Genomic DNA, 19,068 nt, shown 5'->3' on the forward strand with positions numbered 1-19,068 from the left:
TTAAAGATTTACTTAAGATAGTTTTTAATTTCAACAACAGAAGTCAGCTTCAAGACTCTCACAGGAGTTTGTAGGCCATTACAAAGATCACAGAACCACTAAATGAGCAAGCACTGTTACTACATTCAGATATCAAATACAGACAAAAAAACATGAAACAAACATTTAAGTAATCATACTGGTAACTTCTATAAGTAAAATCTAATATGCCTAAGTCATTCCAATCATGTGATATTTAGAAGGAAATCTTTGATTATAATCAGTCAAAATATACATGAAGCAGCAGTTTATTCCAAAATCCACACCCTTCACACCCAAAACAACATCATGTTTGCTTTCATGCTTTCCCTTTCTGAGTACTTGTCAATAATCTGATGGATTCAGTACCATGGACAGTGATATTTCTGCAGGACTGTAAACATCAATCAATGCAAACGAATTGTGTTATTGTGAGAGTTTAATGTTAACTGAACATGCTAAACAACAGGAAAGAATAAAAAACTGTTGGGCTTTTCTTTTTATTCAGCGCCTGGAGAACACTGTCACACTGTAAAGTCTTTATTACACTTAAAAACAGAACAACAGAGGTGGATAAAACAGAAAGACATGGGCTGTAGTAGTATGTTCTTTAGGGTCCAGACAAGACGTTCCAACTTGCGTAGGAACAGTCGGCCCATCCTTTCAAAACCTATTGAAATAAATCATATGTTATTATTAAAGCCAACACTGTTCTTGTTCATTTTGATTTCAAATAATTAGATAAACAAAAATTTAAACAGATGTAACATGAAGTGATTAACTATGTTCAGGAGATTACACATGATTTTCCACTTTCTACAGTCTGGATTGTTACCAGATTACAGTTCATGTAGCCGACATGTTCATTCTTTATTATTTCCTAAACACCTTTTTAAACACCATCATTATAATGCAGTTTTATTGTTGCTAAAAGACATTCTGTTGCATTAGAACACATAATGTGAGAGATATTTTCTGGTACATCTGTAGTTGGCTACATGTTTGTTTGCACACAATGAAAAACGATGTTAAATTTTTAGACGGTCCCTATCTTGGTTACCACACTACATTGAATATTCGCTAAATTATGCATGCATCAAAAATATACTTGCCCATTTTGTTCGATTGTAGAAAAGGTTGTAGTTCACTATCTTTGTTGTCAATATCATGTAGATGCTTCGAATCTGAAAAAAAATTGCTTCATTGACTATTTAATTGAAAAAGTTCTTTAACGCGAATGTGCGAATGTGTGAATATAAAACCAACTTTACCTAAGTTAAATTAATAAGTTCTTATGTTGTTAATATCATAGCAGTAGCAGTAGTCTCTTATGTAACAGTATTATACATTAAATATAGTATTTAATATTTAATGTTTTCTTCGTGTTTAGAATGATGAATTATCGAGTGATGATGTGCTATCCAGACATGCCACTTCTATTGTGATGACTGCTAGAGAGAAACACCATCTCTCACAGGTGAGTATCAGTAAAATAACGCGTGTGTGTGTTTGTTTTACATGCGTAACGTTTTTGAAAGAAGTCTCTTAAATGCTCAAGCCAGCATTGATTTGGTCAAATATACAGAAAAAAACATAATACTGTAAAATATAACAATATGCAATTATAACTATCTTTTTAAATATACTTAAAAAATATAATGTCTTTTTTTGTGAATCAAAGCCATATCCAGTATATACACCATTGCAAGTCCAGTAGCGGCTTCTGATAATAAATTTAGGTGGGGATTCTGAATGGTATTGTGGGCGATTTGAACGATTCTGATTTCAGTTCTTTTAGATTCTGATTCTTTGAGGGGTGGGGTCAAAACACGTCACTTCACAGAGGAAAATTTTATTTTGATTCAATAATGAGTTTTAGTTTTGTATTTAAAGGCACACCGCAAACTTTTGGCCACTGGGGCGCTCGACCTGTAACTTTCACGTCTAGCGCCTCTAGAGGCCACAAGCGGAGGAGAAAACCCACGTAATATAAAAATGTGTATAAGAGTGTTTCAGGTAGGGGTGTGCTAAAATATCGATATGGTGATATCTCACAATATTTACTCCCGCGATCGATTCTCGATGCGCTCTTGCCAAGTATCAATCTTAAAAGCCGTCATAAAACGCACACGCTCTATTCATTATCCGAGTTGACTATCATGAGGCACACACGCAATGTCTCTCGCTCACTCCCTCTCTGCCGTGTGTGTGCGCTATGTTATGTGCGCAGTATGTTCTGTCTCACATGCGCGCTCTAGATTCCGGGAGATTTGAACTAATTTGTGGTCATTAGGGAGACACTTCCGGGAGACTTGGGATGTCTGGCTTTGCAAAAGTCCGCTACACGGGAAAGACGACCACATGCACCTCACGCGTCATCACCCGGAGCTCTGTGAGAAAGCCGTGGTTGGTTCTGGCTCGAAGCCAACACACCCCGGCGTAAACATTTTTATTACTACTGATTAGGGCTGGGCGATATGGACAACAAAATTACGATAACATTTTTTTATATCAGTCGATATCGAAATGTATCACGGTAAATGTCAAATTTTTATTTCTTTTAAGTTTGAAGGCAGATTTTTGCTCTTAAGTGAAAGTTGTAGAAACCAGAGCATTAATTGTGGTTTTAAACTACTCTTTATTGTCAGAAGATATCATGACAAACAGGTGAACATTTCACAAATCTCAGGTAGAACATTCAAATGTGTAATTTTTTCCTTAACAAAATAAATATCTTAATAGAAAAATTAATTTCTTAGTTTCTGCATGTGTTAATGGGATGTTTCTTCAGCACAGTTTGCAGTGCAGGCTGCAATATTAATATTACATGTTTTGTCTCGAAACGCATTTGACAGTGAGTTGACAGTAGTATTATCTTGAGTTAGGATGCAGATTTAAGTTAAATTTATGTTCATTTACAAAAACAGTAAAATCTGTTAAAAAAAATTAATGACCTCAATTTCATTTGGTAAAATGTAATATTCTGACTGTTTTAATTTTATTAAAATTAATTGGTCATCCATTATCATGCATTTAGATCATGATAACCACAGATAAAACCAGGCATAGCCTATAGCATATAGCATAGCCGTTTTTTTGCGCATAAACATTATCGAACATGTATCAAACTCTTGATATCGTTGTATCAAGTAAAAATTATATCGGAATCTATTATTGTTATTGTTTTATCGCCCAGCCCTACTACTGATTGCAGCAATGTTACACTAAAATAGTGTCTGACTGTTTTGTTGCAACTGATAAGAAAAAAAATTAGAAAAAAAAATGTATTTCTTAAAACATGATATATTGTGAGTTATTGATAATATATCGATTATCGCAGTATCACCCATATCGTGAAATTATCGGTATCGTGAACAATGTATAGCATATCGTATCGTGAAGTACCCAGCAATTCCCAGCCCTAGTTTCAGTCGAGAATGTAGTTTATGTAGTAATGTTTAAATCTCAAATCTGTGGTTCATTTATAAAGATAGCACCTATTTTAAAAATGAATCTGACGTTTGCGGAGTTGTGAGATCCAGGCGATCACTGGGCGTTCAGCGCTCATTAACCCCTACTGGAACAGCTTTTCCTCGGCTAGTCCTTCTGTTTGCCACTGGCTCTGATGTCTCTAGTCTAGTGGTTAAACATGAGATTATATAATTCATCTTGTGTATAAGTCGATCTTTGGTCTCATTAATCTATAGTTTGTTTCATGGCAAAACGTTTTGGCTGACTTTTAGGCTAGTTACTTTTATACTGTATATTATTGATCATTAAAACTGACATTTAACAAAAAGAGACAGGGTTGTGTAATCTTATTTTATATATTTGATAATATATAGAATATTTTTAATTTTTTTTTTACTATAGGCTAGGCCTACATTCTTTTCACTGTACATATTTATGTATAATAAAATAAAATGACACAACCCTGTCTGTTTTTGAAATGTCAGTTTTAATGATCAATAATGTTTCATATTTTTAAAATGAAAAAAAAAAAGCTGGGTTGTGTTTTATATTTCTTGTTGTTTTAAATATATGCAGTAAAGATAATCAATGTACGCACTGCCTGAACCAGATTTGTGTGGCCATTAATATGTTTAAGATTTGTTTTAAATGAAAAGAGGCAGAGTAGTGTTTTATACCATATTTTGTTTTATTGTTGCCTAAAATATAGATAAATAGATAACCGGTGTAGCCAGAGCGAGCTGAGTGACACGATCAAGAATGCACTGTTCCATTTGCAGAATAACCAAACTTGCTCCTCTCGTCGACCTTGGCAAGTCCGAACTACCAAGGATGCAAGTCCGAAGTTTGCGTACCTGGTATTGAGAAACGGCCTGTGTGTGCAGACACACAGTGACGGCCGTAAAGCGATACGTTCTCCAGGCGTTCTCCAGGGCACATGACCTGGTCAATGGTCTTCTCCAAACTTACATAGGCGGTATTTCAAGAGGGCAGCCCTGCTCGTTCCATTGATAGTGTCAAGCGCTTTATATTGGCCTGAGGATTCATTTAAAATAACTCGTATGCGTCAACTCTTTAGGTCAAAAGGTTCACGGTGTGCCTTTAAATATTTAATGCGATTTCAGTATCCGTTAAGTCCTGTCTATTACACACACACACACACGACCCACAGAAAAGACGCGCGTCTGTATCGAGTTAACTTTCGGGCTTGAACAAACCATAACACACAAATTATGCCAGAATGTCTGTTTTTTTGTGTACAGCTTAGGAACGCTCAACGACTGTCAGAATTCGCTCACTCATTTTCATTCACTCCTTTAGTGAAGAGTATTAGTGGACTAACGTAGGGAATAGGCCAAATTTAGTGAATGAGGGTTTAGAGGGCGATTTCGGATTCAACCAGTGAAAAATAGAGGACGCTGACGGACAGGACCGAGCAGGTAATATTTAATATGAAACAAAGTCTCCACTTTCAAATTTGGTCAAAGAAAATTAAACAATAGGGCTAACGTTTTGTAGCTCTCTGATGTGTCGTGAAAGATTGCCTCAGTTAAAGCCAAGTTCAAATCCACCGACGTTAATCTGTGAAGTGCACACTGCTACACCAGCTTTTTATAAGCAATGTAAAAAAAAATATTTTAGTTTTCAAATTAGCGGCAATTCAGGGCACAGTAACAAAACAGGGCTGCTCTGCCCGACCGCATCGTTATGCATGTCTGTGCAAATGCGCACATTTTTCGTTTGCCTTTAAAATAGCGATGTAAAAGCCTCCGCTGATGATACCGGTGTTGTTGCGCGTTGATTAACCGGTGGGAAAATATCATCACCATCACATCCCTACCGTGCTTCTTGGTTGCAACAGAACACGCGGGCGCCGCAAGCACTTTCATAAATCCGGTGGCCACTATGGACCAAAAGTTGCCAATTTGGAACCGATGATCGGAATCGAAAACAAATGTTCCAATGGCATCGTTATTTTTTAAACAGTTCCAAGTTGGAACCGGGTCTCTATGCCCAACTCTACCGGTAGCCTGGTTAAAACCAGACCATTCTCAGTAGATTCTCAGTGAGTTATGGTCTGGCAAAGCTTCATAGACAAATCATTTCCAAAGGGACGTCACCAACGGACGTCGCTCAAATACCTCTGGATGCAATTGGATCGACCTAAAACCAATCAGAGCAATGCAGGAGACGATTATGAATGGAGAGCGACAGAGAAACATGTGTTCTTTGCTCGGGTTTTAACAAAAAGGAAATGTTCAAATCGCTTAAAACAGATGCGATAGCTGATTCAAACCATTCGAACAAGTGATGTTCCACGGCAGCTTCCATCTTTGTAATGTACAAAATCTATTTCACTGTCCCTGCGTTGTTGTCATCGTGTAAAGCCCGCCCTAACATTTCTGATTGGTGCCTCGATTTTGACGGATTAGAAATGGGATTGAATGAGCTCTTTGCCGGACTTGCTTGCAGAGCAAATCTAAATTTGCCGGAAGTTGTCTGGGTTTTCCCAGGCTAGGCTACCGGAATATCTGATTAACCTATGATTGATTGACAAATGGCTCCACAGATTAAAATCAATCAGCATGATCAAAAATATGACTGCGCAAGTTTTTCTTTAAAATAGCTAGTAAATAATGTGAATAAAGGGAGGCATTTGATTACACTATTTCAGATAGCCCATCGGGCAGGCCGGTTATGCATTTTGGTAGCCCGACTGGAAAACACAATATCCCCGGGACGCCGGGCTAGCGATTTTGCGAGCCCTGAGGCTATTTACAAGAGCACGTTTAAATTAATTGATTTATGCTTTTGCTTATTTGATGGTGAGTTATTTTTTGTATAAGAATTTGGCCCGCTGTTGCTTAATATTAGCACATTTTTCGATGACCACATTAAGCACTTGACATTGTTTCTCAGAAATGTTTTAATTTGTTTAAGGGTAGTGCTGCACGATTTATAATTTTGCAATTGCGATGTCATGTCTATACGATTATTTTACGCAAAACGATGAGATTTTATGAAATAAATAAATTTGGGCTGTCATTGTTAACGCATGCAATTATTTTTTTGTCCAGTTTAACGTGTTAAAATATTTTATGCATTACCACAGCATCCGTTTATTTTTGTCATCCTTTGGCTAGTGTTACACTATATGATCCCGCTTTTATTCATGCAAATGCTTTTAAACCATTTGTGTGCGACAAGACATAAGATTGCACTGCTAGTGAATGTCCTAACTATGACACACCCACACAGAAACATGAGCGCCAGTATCGTCCATACAGACAGCATGCCAGAATACGGTTCTCTTTTGTGCATGAACTTACAAGAACACACAAGTATGGCAAAATGTCTGTTTTGTTGAGTATCTTAATAACATAAAAGCAGTCTTATGATGAACATGAAGAGTTGTGAGAGAATGAGGCGCGTGTGGAAAAAATGCAGGGTGCTGTTGAGCTTGGGAGGGCTCAGAGACCCACTGCCCCACTGAATGCAATGACTGAAATCCATAAGATATCCAACCTGTCAACCCAAGCCATTCATTAAATTTCACGTTATGACTTAAAATAGCCTAGAAACTCATAAATAAAATGATGAACATAATTACGAGTTAGAGTTTTAAGATTAAGTTTATCTAGAGTTCTCTCTTTTCAAGTGGTTGAAAATTGCCCCTACTGTGGCCCACCTGCTCCAGTCTTCAGTGTCACATGATCCTCCAAGATCTAATATGCTGATTTATCATCCATGTTGGACACAATTGTGCTGCTTGATTTTTTTTTTTCTTTTTTTTTCTTTTTTTTTTTTTAATAACCTGTGATACTTTTTTTTGTTGTATTTTTGGATGAATAAAAAGTTAAAGAACAACATTTATTAAAATCAAAATCGTTTGTAACAATATACAGTACCATTCAAAAGTTTGGGGTCAGGTTTTTTTTTTTATACTTTTATTCAGCATGGATGTTTTAAAGTGATTTTAAAAAAGTGATGGTAAAGACTCTAGATTTCTATTTTGAATAAAAATGAATGGGATGCCAGCTAAACTGATGGCTGACCGACATTGTCTATCGGCCCAACCCAAGTGTGTATATATACTCATCTTCTGTTTTTTATTTTTTTTATTTTATAAATACTATATACCTTACAAAATGCCCCATAAATTATAGCTCTAAAATTAGTATGGGCCACTATTAAAACTTAAAACAACTGTGTTGCTGAGACGCATTAATGATCTATCAGTGTTTTCATTCAGTGATGTTGTAATGTTCAGTGTATCTCCCAACTAATTAATGTTCCTTTTTTTTTTCAGAGCGGTGTTAATGATGTTGTGGCAGCAGTTCAAGAGTATCAAGCTCAGTTACTGAACAGCTTGAGGAGTCAGCTACAAACAGTATTCCAAAGACATGCAGGAAGTGAACTTCAGCAAGAAGCTTTGGGACTCTTTGACTCTTTTAAAGATCCATTTGCCGCAGTTTCAACATCATATAGACAGGACAGTGTCATAAAAGAAAAATTCAATTTTGTGGAAGCAGAAGAGGTTTCAGTTGGATTGGCAATTTGTTGTCAGAAAAGAGATAAAAGAAGAGATCTTGCTATAAAAAACAAATGTTTCTATTATATAGCCCTGATAAAGAGTTTAGAACAATTACTGTCTCATCCCAAAATCTTTGCCATGATAAATAGTGGATCCAAGAAATGCAGTGGTGGATATTTTTATGACATCATAGATGCTGAACTCATGCTGTCACACCCTTTATTTTCTTCTAGACCCTCTGCTTTACAGATAATCCTTTATTCGGATGAAATCGAAATTTGCAATCCCCTTGGGTCTCATGCCTCAAAGAATAAATTGCTCATGTTTTACTACACTTTGGGAAACATTAATCCAAAGTACAGGTCAAAATTAGCTTCAATCCGCCTTCTTGCCATTGCGAAGCAAAGTGAACTCTCAGAATGTGGAGTTGATGCCATATTGGCAAGATTGCATGAGGACTTGGTAAAGCTATATAATGGTGTGAAAATTCATCTTGCAAGTGGTGAACATGAACTATATGGTGCAGTGGTTTCCATTTGTGGAGATACTTTAGCTCAACATGAGTTGTGTGGATTTAAAGAGGGCGTGGGCTTTGCGTACAGTAAATGCAGACATTGTGAATGTTCTTTTGAGGACATGCAAATGTTTTTTAATGAAGATAACTTTGAGCAAAGGACCCTAGAAAGACATATTCGACAGTGCAGTGACATTGAGAAAGCCAGCACTGAGTATCTCAGGAACAGCCTTAAAACTACATACGGAATAAACCGAAGGAGCAAAGTAATGGATTTCCCTGCCTTCAATTTAATCCAACAAACACCTCAAGATATAATGCATGTCATTCTCGAGGGCATTGCTCCTTTGGAAATTAAGTGTATGTTGAAACAATTGGTTCTTTTGGGACAACTGGACCTAGATGCTTTCAATTCTGATATCATTGGTTTCCCATACTCTCCACAAGATACTAGAGATAGACCAAGCCCTATTGCGTACAGTACATTAGCTTCCAATGACAACAAACTGAAACAGTCATCAGGTCAAATGCTTGTTTTACTCAAAATATTGCCATTTCTGTTGGATGTGATTAGAGGTACTGCTTATTTATCATTCATTCTTGAGCTTCTGGAGATAGTTCAAATTTTGTTTTCACCAGTTATTTGCCTTGAGACTATTGACAAGTTGAAAGTACTTATTGAACAGCATCTTAAACATTTTAAGGACCTTTTCTCAGAGAACAACATTACACCTAAACAACATTACTTGATTCATATTCCATCCCAGATTAAACTGTTGGGACCAATGGTACGTCACATGTGCATGAGATTCGAATCCAAACATTGTTTTTTTAAAAAATGGGTTTCAAAAGTAAATTTCAAAAATGTATGCAAGTCCTTGATTAAGCATAACCAAATGTTTGAATGCTGTCAGAATGTAAACAATTCCGATCACCCTATTTTTTCCAGCGAATGTGTATTGGGACCAGTATCAGAAGTAAAAAACATGCCATATTTAACAGGAAAAGTAAGGGACTACTTCGGAGTTGATCAGATAAGCCATGCAGTGTCTGTTAAGTGGATTACTTTGAATGGTAACAAATACATTCGTGAAAAATCATTACTTGTGTGTATGGCAAATGCTAGTAGCCTACCTGAATTTGGACTTGTGAGGAACATATTTGTCATAAATTCTTCTTTGTATTGTTTTGAGTGTCAGATGTTGAGTACAGTCTGTTTTGACAGAGACTACATGTCTTATAAAATTGAGGTTCCCAACTTGGCAGAGGCAACTGAACTGGTAAATGCAGACAACCTTGTAGACTTCACACCGTATTACAGTTTCAGTCACAGGGACGTTACATATGTCCCTATGAAGTATTACCTTGGAGATGTAATTGAATTACATAAAGCCTCAAATGTGTGAGGAAGTTATGGGAGTGTTCTATAAATTACATACAGTTTTGGCTGTATAATTGTTTTTGTCTTTCATTTATCATTGTGATGTTTTGAAATATTCTTGGTTCAATTCAAGCTAAGCTCAATCAACAGTAGAATGTTGATCAACTTTTTTAAGAAGAAAATGTTAAATCTGTTATTTTTGTGCTCAACATTACACAACAAATGCTGCTGATGATTTTAACCTGTTTTGAACCCAGAATATTCCTTGTATAAAGAGATTGTATAACGATTGTATAAGTATGCTCATGTAAAGTGCTGTCTGTTTTGACAGCCACAGAGATACAAAAATATGTAAGTGTATTGTTCTACACATGAAATTCAGTGTTGTATGTTTTTGTTGATATGAAATTTAGTAAATCAGAATCAAACCACTGTTTGACCAAGTGTTTATGTTCACACAAACATTTTGTCTTCATTTAATTTTCAAATACCTGAACAGACACAAAGGAGATGACTAACAAAACAAAAGCATAAATCTTTGAGCTTTCTTAATTTAAGATTCTTGAAATTAGAATTTGTAGGGGGTGTTATTATTCTTAAAATTAGCACAAATATCTAATTGAACATAAACAAAAACTTGCACTTTATAACTCTCACTTGTTTCTTGTAAAATCTACCTCAAAATGAGTTAAAATGTACTTGTCAAGATCGAAGAAGACTGATTTTCTTGTATTAAGATTTAAAGTCTTGTGTGTAATGCATTATATAAGACTTTTTGTCTTTCATGGCTAAAAACAAGATGTATTTTCTAGAAATAAGTTTTTTTTTCCTTTCTTAGATTTCAGTTTTTGCAGTGTAGGTAACCAGTGTAGAGATGATAAAATCGGTGTTATATGATCATATTTTCTTGACCTAGTAAGAACTCTAGCAGCTGCATTTTGTACTACCTGTAGCTTGTTTATTGAGGATGTAGGACAACCGGCTAATAAAGCATTACAGTAATCTAGTCTCGAGGTCATGAATGCATGAACTAATTTTTCTGCATCAGAAACAGATAGCATGTTACGTAGCTTAGCAATGTTTCTAAGGTGGAAAAAGGCTGTTCTTGTAACATATGAAATATGATTTTCGAACGACAAGTTGCGGTCTAGTATAACACCCAGGTCTTTTACTGTAGTGGATAAAGTAACAGGACATCCGTCTATATTAAAGTTGTATTGTGAGAGGTTTTGTGAGTAGTTTTTTGGACCAATAAGTAATACCTCCGTTTTATCTGAATTTAATAGCAGGAAATTACGCGTCATCCAGCATTTTATATCTTTGAAACACTCTGTCATTTTAGATGAGTTAGTGTTTTCATCTGGTCGTGATGAAATATATAATTGAGTGTCGTCAGCATAACAGTGGAAATTAATTCCATGTTTTCTTATAATATTACCAAGTGGCAGCATATATATTGAGAATAGCAGAGGGCCTAAAACCGATCCTTGCGGTACTCCATAGTCTACTGACGTTATCTTTGATTTTTCCCCATTTAAACAGACAAAATGAGAACGGTCCGATAAGTACGATCTAAACCAGCTTAATGCCTGTCCCTGACGAACAAAGCAAAGTAAAAACAACAACAACAAACTACATTCCGGAAACGGAAGTGAAGAATTAAATTTCATCTTTTAATATAATTTCATTATTAAATATTATTTATCTGTATTATTATACTTTATTTAGTATTCATAATAAGTTGTATTATCTTATGAAGTTTAAAATGCATGTATAGACTATAGATTGCATGTACACGTGTTTGAGAATATATTTTAGACACAAGGAGAGTAGCTGGGATGATTTTGTATTCTGCTTAGAGGTATGCAATGTGCACTTAGCAGACAGTTCCAATGATGCATATTGCAAATGTGTACAGTTGGTATGCACTTTGCAAGAAATTTTATGTTTCAACTGATGCAAATGTAACATTTGTATACCACTAATGTATACACTATTTCAAGTGGATTGTATCACGTGCATATACATTTCATTTTAAGCATAAGCAACTTGTTTTTCTACCTTACAAGGAAATCGAAAGTCGCTCAGTTGTGTATTTAAACCCAGTTATAGTGTACTACAGTAGAGAAACAGAAACTGAGAAACGGAGAAACAGACGCATGACTGGGTGAGAGGAAAGAGGAACATGAAATGCATAGATCTGGCATGAATATAACATCTTTTCAGGGTTTCTCTCCTGACATAAAAGAATAAAGATTTTTACTTGGCAAGATAACTGGTGTCCGGTCCTGTGAATCAAATAATAACGGGGAAAACGAAGGGCTTTAACTCCAAGTCTACAGGGAGATTGTGTGATTTTGTAAACCTGACTAAATTTAAATAAATTAAAATAATTTAGAATATATTTATGTGTCAACATTTGTCCTTCAGCTACTGTTCGGACACTCTTGCTTACTCTTCAGCTACTGTTCGGACGCTCTTGCTTACTGCTCCGCGCTTTGCTCTATCGCTTTTATATTTTTTATATATTTTATCTCCTTTTCACCTAATTTTAACTTCAGCAAATCAGCACAGTGCTCAAACGCTTGGATTACTTAACAACAACAACAACAAGTTTATTTATATAGCACAATTCACTCCATCAAAGTACTTCAATGTGCTTTACAAAAAGTAAAAACATCATGAAAAAATACCAGATACAAAACATGCACAAAAAAAAAAATGAAGATTTAATAAAAAATAAATAAACAAATTTAAAACTGCACAGTATAGCTAATTTTAAGATCTCAGTCATAAGCTTGTGAGAAAAGAAATGTTTTCAACTTAGATTTAAAAATTAATACATTCGGGGCACATCTAATATCTTCTGGTAGTTTGTTCCAGTCGTGTACAGCAGAGATGCTAAACGCAGCTTCTCCATATTTTGTTCTAACTCTGTGCTCCACTAGCTGACCTAAAAGTACTTAACATTTTTATTCAACCAGCCTCTCACTGCTTACATTCCGGGGAAGAGAAAACACAACTCCCTACATTCTTAAGGATAAGAAAATCCCTCTTCGGGAATCTACTTGCTGCTCTAACTGCCACAGACTTTTACAAAGGATTGCAGTTCTTGAAACAAATTTAAATGCGGGACCGACAAACCAGACGGAAGGCACAACAGAGCTTCGTCATGGACGCCCTCAGCACACAGCCGGTGACTCCCATGAAACTAGTGCTCCTCGACAGGCTATACTGACTGTAGAGAAACAAGCCGATCGACTTACAAATCGATGGCACAAACAGGGAGCGAGACCTAAAGGCACTCGAGACATCAGATCTCGAGCACCACATAATTCAGCAGTAGCATCATCTACCCCAGATACGGCTCTGACAAGGATTGCAAACACTGGTCTCCTACCACCGCCAATTCATCTTGAGAACAGATTTGAAGTATTAATGAGGAATCCCTGAATTTGACGAATATGATCGAACACAGACTATGTCCTGTAGCTAACACTGATGCTAACCGGCGCTCAAGGTCGAGCAGACAGCGGCACTCAGCTCAGAGCACAGCGGGGCCCAGGACTCGTGGCCTGGTAGAAGCCTCAAAAAACCTAACCAATTAAGATCTTTTAAACTATTCTCAAGGTTTTTTGGCTGTATATTTGTCCACATCAAACAGCTCACTGGGCCCCGGGGCTATGAGTTACTGCACACCCCCCCCACCACCACCACCCCCACCACCACCACTTTAGGTCACCAACTACATGAGCTAAATGTTATTATACGAGTCATTTTATCCATCTATGATATACTTCACAGTAAAGTTATGTTACTTTTAACACGATTTTTTTATCATATCAAAATGTATTGCCACTACAATTTCATAATTATTGTGACCAATTTCAATATCACCAAAAAATAATAGTAGCTTAAGAAAATAATCTTACTGATGACAAGAGTCACAAATTAAAATAGAACAAAGGCACAATAAATCGACCTATGAAAAACTTAAAACACTGAATAATATTATATTATATAAAGTAATCAAATATGCAATACATGGTTTGCATTATAAATTCAACATTCATTCTTGTTAATTTTGCAAAAGTAATTTAGTCAAATGCAGTAAATTACTTTCTTTCTGATGTTTGATTAACATTATTGACACACATGGCGACAGCAGTTTATTAGCAGCGTCTGTCACTTTAAGACCTCAGGTTCAAGACGGGTTCAGGTGCGCTGTGCAAAACTCAAGTCTCAAATTCACCATGCTCAAAACAAGCATTTACAAAATGTATTCTCTCCCGCTGCTCACTGTGCCTGAGCAGTTTAAAATAATTTGCATCCAAACCACAATGTTTAAAAACGTGTTTAAATGATAAACTTACATGATGGCGCAGAAAATTTTAAATATTTCTACCGGATATTATCGCCAGCCCTTTAGGCGAATGTAGAGTTTAATCAAACACAAAAAGCAAAATTATACATCCATCAAGTTAATATTCAAACTTACCAAAAGTTTGTGGGGTCGATGATGTCGCTGTGTTTTAAGAATGGACTAGATTAGAATGAAGAGAAGAGTAAAGGCGACTTATTGGTGGAGACAGCCATCATCTATAGGCCTACGAGCAGCAGCAGGTCGATCGTTCACAAGTTAAATATAGAATAAATGTATTTGTCATATCAAAATAAAACCTGACGTTTCAATTTACCATGCCCTGCTGCCCACGGGGGTTTGATTGACAGGTGGCCTGGCCAATCATAACGCCGAATACGCATTGGCCCTACCAGAGTTGGGGTTTTCCAGCTCAAACGTCTATGGAGAGTTGCTAGACCACACTTTGCTGCAAAATAATTTTTGCTGCCGCACTTGCCCAATCAAGTCCTCCACATCTGCTGAGTCAGCGCAAGGAAGATTTTCTGTGAGGCTGCTAGAGTAGAAGTCAAAATGAAGCATAGTTACAAGTCAAATTAAAACCTTTAAGCTAAGAATAATACTGATGTGAACAATAAAATAACACCTGCCTGTTATAACCTTGCAGGTCTTCTTCTTCTTTCTTCTAAGGCATTCTTTGCCTTTCTGCCCCGCAGACTATATTGTTTCAGCACGTCATTGGTTGCCACTCGCCGTATCATGTTACGGATGGCAGTACCCGATGTCGAACCTCCAAGGGTTGTCAGGAAAATTTGCTGTAAAACATATAGAAATACAAATTATACATGTAGAACAAAGTGGAGAGCTTGTACAATCTCATTTTGTAAGAGCCATCAGTTCAGTTATAATGATATTTGAAGTTATGCAATTATATAGTGTTAATCTTAGGGCAGGACTATTGCCACTTAATTACCATGTTGTCCCTCCTCTCCTGTTGACCGAGACTCCTGTCGAACTCCTCCAGCTCTGTGACTGTTGAGCAGGGCGACAGTAACATGTCATCGACTGGAGCAGAGAGAGGTGACTGTGAGCTCCTTAAGAGCATGAGCAGTTCATCCATCTTCTGCTCCATCTTCTCCTCAAATGAGTCCATCCGCTGTGCCATGCGGGTAATGGATGTCCTCACGGCTAGGGAAAAATGAATGGTGTTAGTTTTAGTTATACATTATATACTTGCATATGTGAATACCTTAAGTGAATCTTATTACCTCTCATTTCCGTCATCATGGCTGAACCACCTCCCTCTGTGTGATGAGTTCTGGTGTTTACAACAACAAAAAAGCCAAGTTACTCAAGTTCATTGTCATGAAATTGTATGCAATTGGAAAATTAAAAGCCACTGAGCTTGCGTCACAATAGACCCATCCAATTCTGGACGACTGGCTGGTTTTCTGTGTGGTGTCGACTGATCTAAAAAGAAAGTAGATATGAATATTGGTCAGATCATTTATGGTATGTTTCTTGCACATGGCAAAAAAAAAAAAAAAAACACTTACATGAAGGTGGTGGAGGCATCTGCTTACCTGAAAAAAGGCAGGAAAAGACAAACACATCACAACAGTCACACATGATATGCGAAGTGAACTGTCTTTATAAAGCATCTTCTTATTAAACTGTGTACACTTACAAAATTCTCAATGTTTCAGTTTGCATGTAGGGACCCTTATTATGCTACCGTGTTAGTGTGGGGCTACAATTAGCCTTGTTAGTGGTATTAACTAGCGATTTCATTTTACTATGGCCCATATACCCTACCGTTATAAGCTAACAAACAGTTTTACAGATAAAACTCTTTACATTCGATTATCATGAAAACAAATCCCAGAGAACGGTATTCCTAAGTATCCCAATGTTGGTAGCGAGTCGACCGTTCTCTGGGATTTGTTTTCATGATAATCGAATGTAAAGAGTTTTATCTCTAAAACTGTTTGTTAGCTTATAACGCTGGGGTATGGGCCATAGTATAAGTAAAACGAAATCGACCAAAGGTTCATTTTGCGCCGGAGTTGTCCTTTAAGGTTAAACCCCAAACACTTGCATTACAACCACAACATCATGAAACTTTAACGTATTTCACTTACTTTTTCGTGATTGCGGCGTCTTCTCGTCAGCTCCTCGACTTGCTTCCCTTGTTGTTTTTTCCAAGAAATAAAGGTGAAAAAACATATTTCGTTGTTCAGTTTCCTCCCTGGACGATCGTGTGACCTGCTATGGCAGTTGAACTGAACAACCATATGGACGTTTATTAAAATCTCGACAGAAAATCCAAACACAGCCTCCAACACATGCATTTAAAGGAACACTCCGACTTTTTGGGACTTTAGCCTATTCACCTTATCCCCCAGAGTTAGATAAGTCCATACATACCTTTTTCATCTCCGTGCGTGCTATAAGTCTGTTTGACGCCCCCACCGCTAGCCTAGCTTAGCACAAAGACTGGATGTGAATGGTTGCAGCTTTCATACTAATCCAAATGAGTGGTAAAATAACGCAAACGTTTTCCTATTTACATGTTGTGATTTGTATAGTCACAGAGTGTACAAATAACAAAGTCAAATGAGACACAGACATCTTTTAACCGTATAAAACCTGGGAACTATTCTCTGAAGGCGAAGCACTGCTACTTTGACGGAGTGATAACCGCATCACCGGAGACACGCCGTGGTGAGGAGCGGAGAGTTCGCTCAGTGTTTGGGTAACAGAGTCAGCAATTTATAAATAGTAAAAGCGTAGTTTAGAGTCATGGGTTTTCGCTCTATTGTAAATAGCTGCGACAGTAAACAGGGGAGGTAATACCATGTTTCACAGAATTCGCTGACTGGATGAAGAAATGGCTAACTTACTTACTCTGGATATTGATCCAAACACACCTAAATAGATTATCAAGGGACATTATGTTTGCTCGGTAGCCTACATTTCAATGAGGATGACGTTTTGAAACGTTTTGAAAAAAATGGAATTTGCCACACGGACCATAATGTGCTGAAGGATACGGCCATCCCATCGATAGCACAGACAGGACAAGTGGATCACCTGCAGCTGAGGTAAGTGTTCCGTCATGTTTTTAGATGACCTACTGTAACATGCCATTAGCCGGATCTAACGTTAGTGACACTATTATATGATTAGGGTATGAATATGTTTTTATCTTGATGCGGCGCGGACGCGCTTGGAAAAAAACGAGCGCGTTGAACTTGCACCCTGCGCGCGGCGCGCCTGGTTGCAAAATTTGAAATAACCATGGAAATAACGAACTTGACCGTGCAAAAGGGTACGATAGGCTGTGAGTTCATTGTGCAAAAACAATTTGTGCTATTACTTTCCCCTTCTATCCTATAGTAATGCAATTATACTGTATATTATATGCTGTTGAATACATTTGGTTCAACTAATAAATTGCATTTAAAATATATTGATTCCTGTAATAATAATAATTTATTCATGTTCTGTGATATTTATAAATCTGGATGCGTTTTTGTTTGGAATTCAATGAAACATGGTACTGTATTACCTGGTCTCCCCTTTTTATTGTCACAGCTCATACAATAAAGCAAACACCCATGATAAACTATGCTTTTCTATCTAACGTTAGTAATTGCTGACTCTTTATTCCAACACTGAGCGAACTCTCTGCTCCTCGTCACGGTGCGTCTCAGGTGATGGTTCACTCTGCCCAAGTAGCAGTACTTCGCCTTCAGAAAATATAGTATTTATACTGTTAAAAGATGTCTGTGTCTCATATGGCCTTGAAATTTGTACACTCTGTGACTATACAAACCACAACATGTAAATAGGAAAACGTTTGCGTTATTTTGTCACTCATTTGGATTAGTATGAAAGCTGCAACCATTCACATCCAGTCTTTGTGCTAAGCTAGGCTAGCGGTGGGTGCGTCAAACAGACTTATAGCACGCACGGAGATGAAAAAGGTATGTATGGACTAGAGTTGAGCCGGATACTCGGCTAAAACGAGTATCCGGTACGGATAAAGCACTTTTGTCGAGTACGAATATTATACGAGTAATACGAGTAAATATCTGTGCTCGGATAAAAAAAAAAAAGTTATGTTGAGATTAAGGCTGAGCGATATATCAATATAAAGAATATATATCTTTTTTAAATGTGATATGTAATTAGACCATATTGCATATCGATAGGCTATTCAGGTTTGCGCTGTGATCCTTGCTCCAAGCAAGCTGCTGAGTGCTGATCCAGAGCTCTCTGCACTGCTCCCCGCGCCCCAGCCACTCCTTTTCCACTTTGCGTGCTTGATTAAAGCATGTTATGTTATGTAAAGAAATAAAGTCTTTCACCTCAGCAAAACGGACTTTCTGTCCTGTCAGCCGCCCGTTATACTGTAACGTTAGACGTAGCGCACACTCAATTGCAAGCGCAAATGCGGCGGCGCGCGCTGGATCGCCTCTGTATATAAAGTGCAAAAGAAACTATACGAGCATGCAACACTGTTACGTTGTAAATTACACGAAATAAAAGCAATGCAGTTATGATTTTCATTCTATTCACCAGAGCAGTTTTCATGTTTCATAAACAGTACTTGTTAGTACTGTGTATTCACTATTCACCATAGTAACTGTCGTTTCTATATTAACCCCGTAATGCCCCTATTTTTCTTTGTGTTATTTTTGTATATTTTTTTAAATGACTGTAATGGCTCATACCAACGTTGTATTAACAAAATAAATAAACCAATTAATAAATCACAATTACAA

General features: G+C 37.0%; 1 protein-coding gene across 1 annotated transcript; it reads left to right on the forward strand.

Moving 5' to 3' along the window:
• Window positions 1-2,335: 2,335 nt before the first annotated feature.
• On the forward strand, window positions 2,336-10,293 carry LOC148997232 (uncharacterized). Its single transcript, XM_089119623.1, has 2 exons — window positions 2,336-2,410; window positions 7,799-10,293. Exons 1-2 carry the CDS (start codon window positions 2,336-2,338, stop codon window positions 9,941-9,943), a joined length of 2,220 nt encoding a protein of 739 aa, XP_088975749.1. The 3' UTR covers window positions 9,944-10,293.
• Window positions 10,294-19,068: the final 8,775 nt, after the last annotated feature.

Source organism: Pimephales promelas, chromosome 2 (genome assembly GCF_988280905.1).
Source record: "Pimephales promelas chromosome 2, fPimPro1.hap1.1, whole genome shotgun sequence".
Classification (NCBI taxonomy): domain Eukaryota; kingdom Metazoa; phylum Chordata; class Actinopteri; order Cypriniformes; family Leuciscidae; genus Pimephales; species Pimephales promelas.

Bases quoted from the DNA above. Each gene is read 5' to 3' on its own strand.
- LOC148997232 (XM_089119623.1), top strand. From the start codon at position 2,336: ATGTCTGGCTTTGCAAAAGTCCGCTACACGGGAAAGACGACCACATGC. The intron at 2,411-7,798 runs GTGAGAAAGCCG...TTTTTTTTTCAG, and splicing joins GCGTCATCACCCGGAGCTCT to AGCGGTGTTAATGATGTTGT.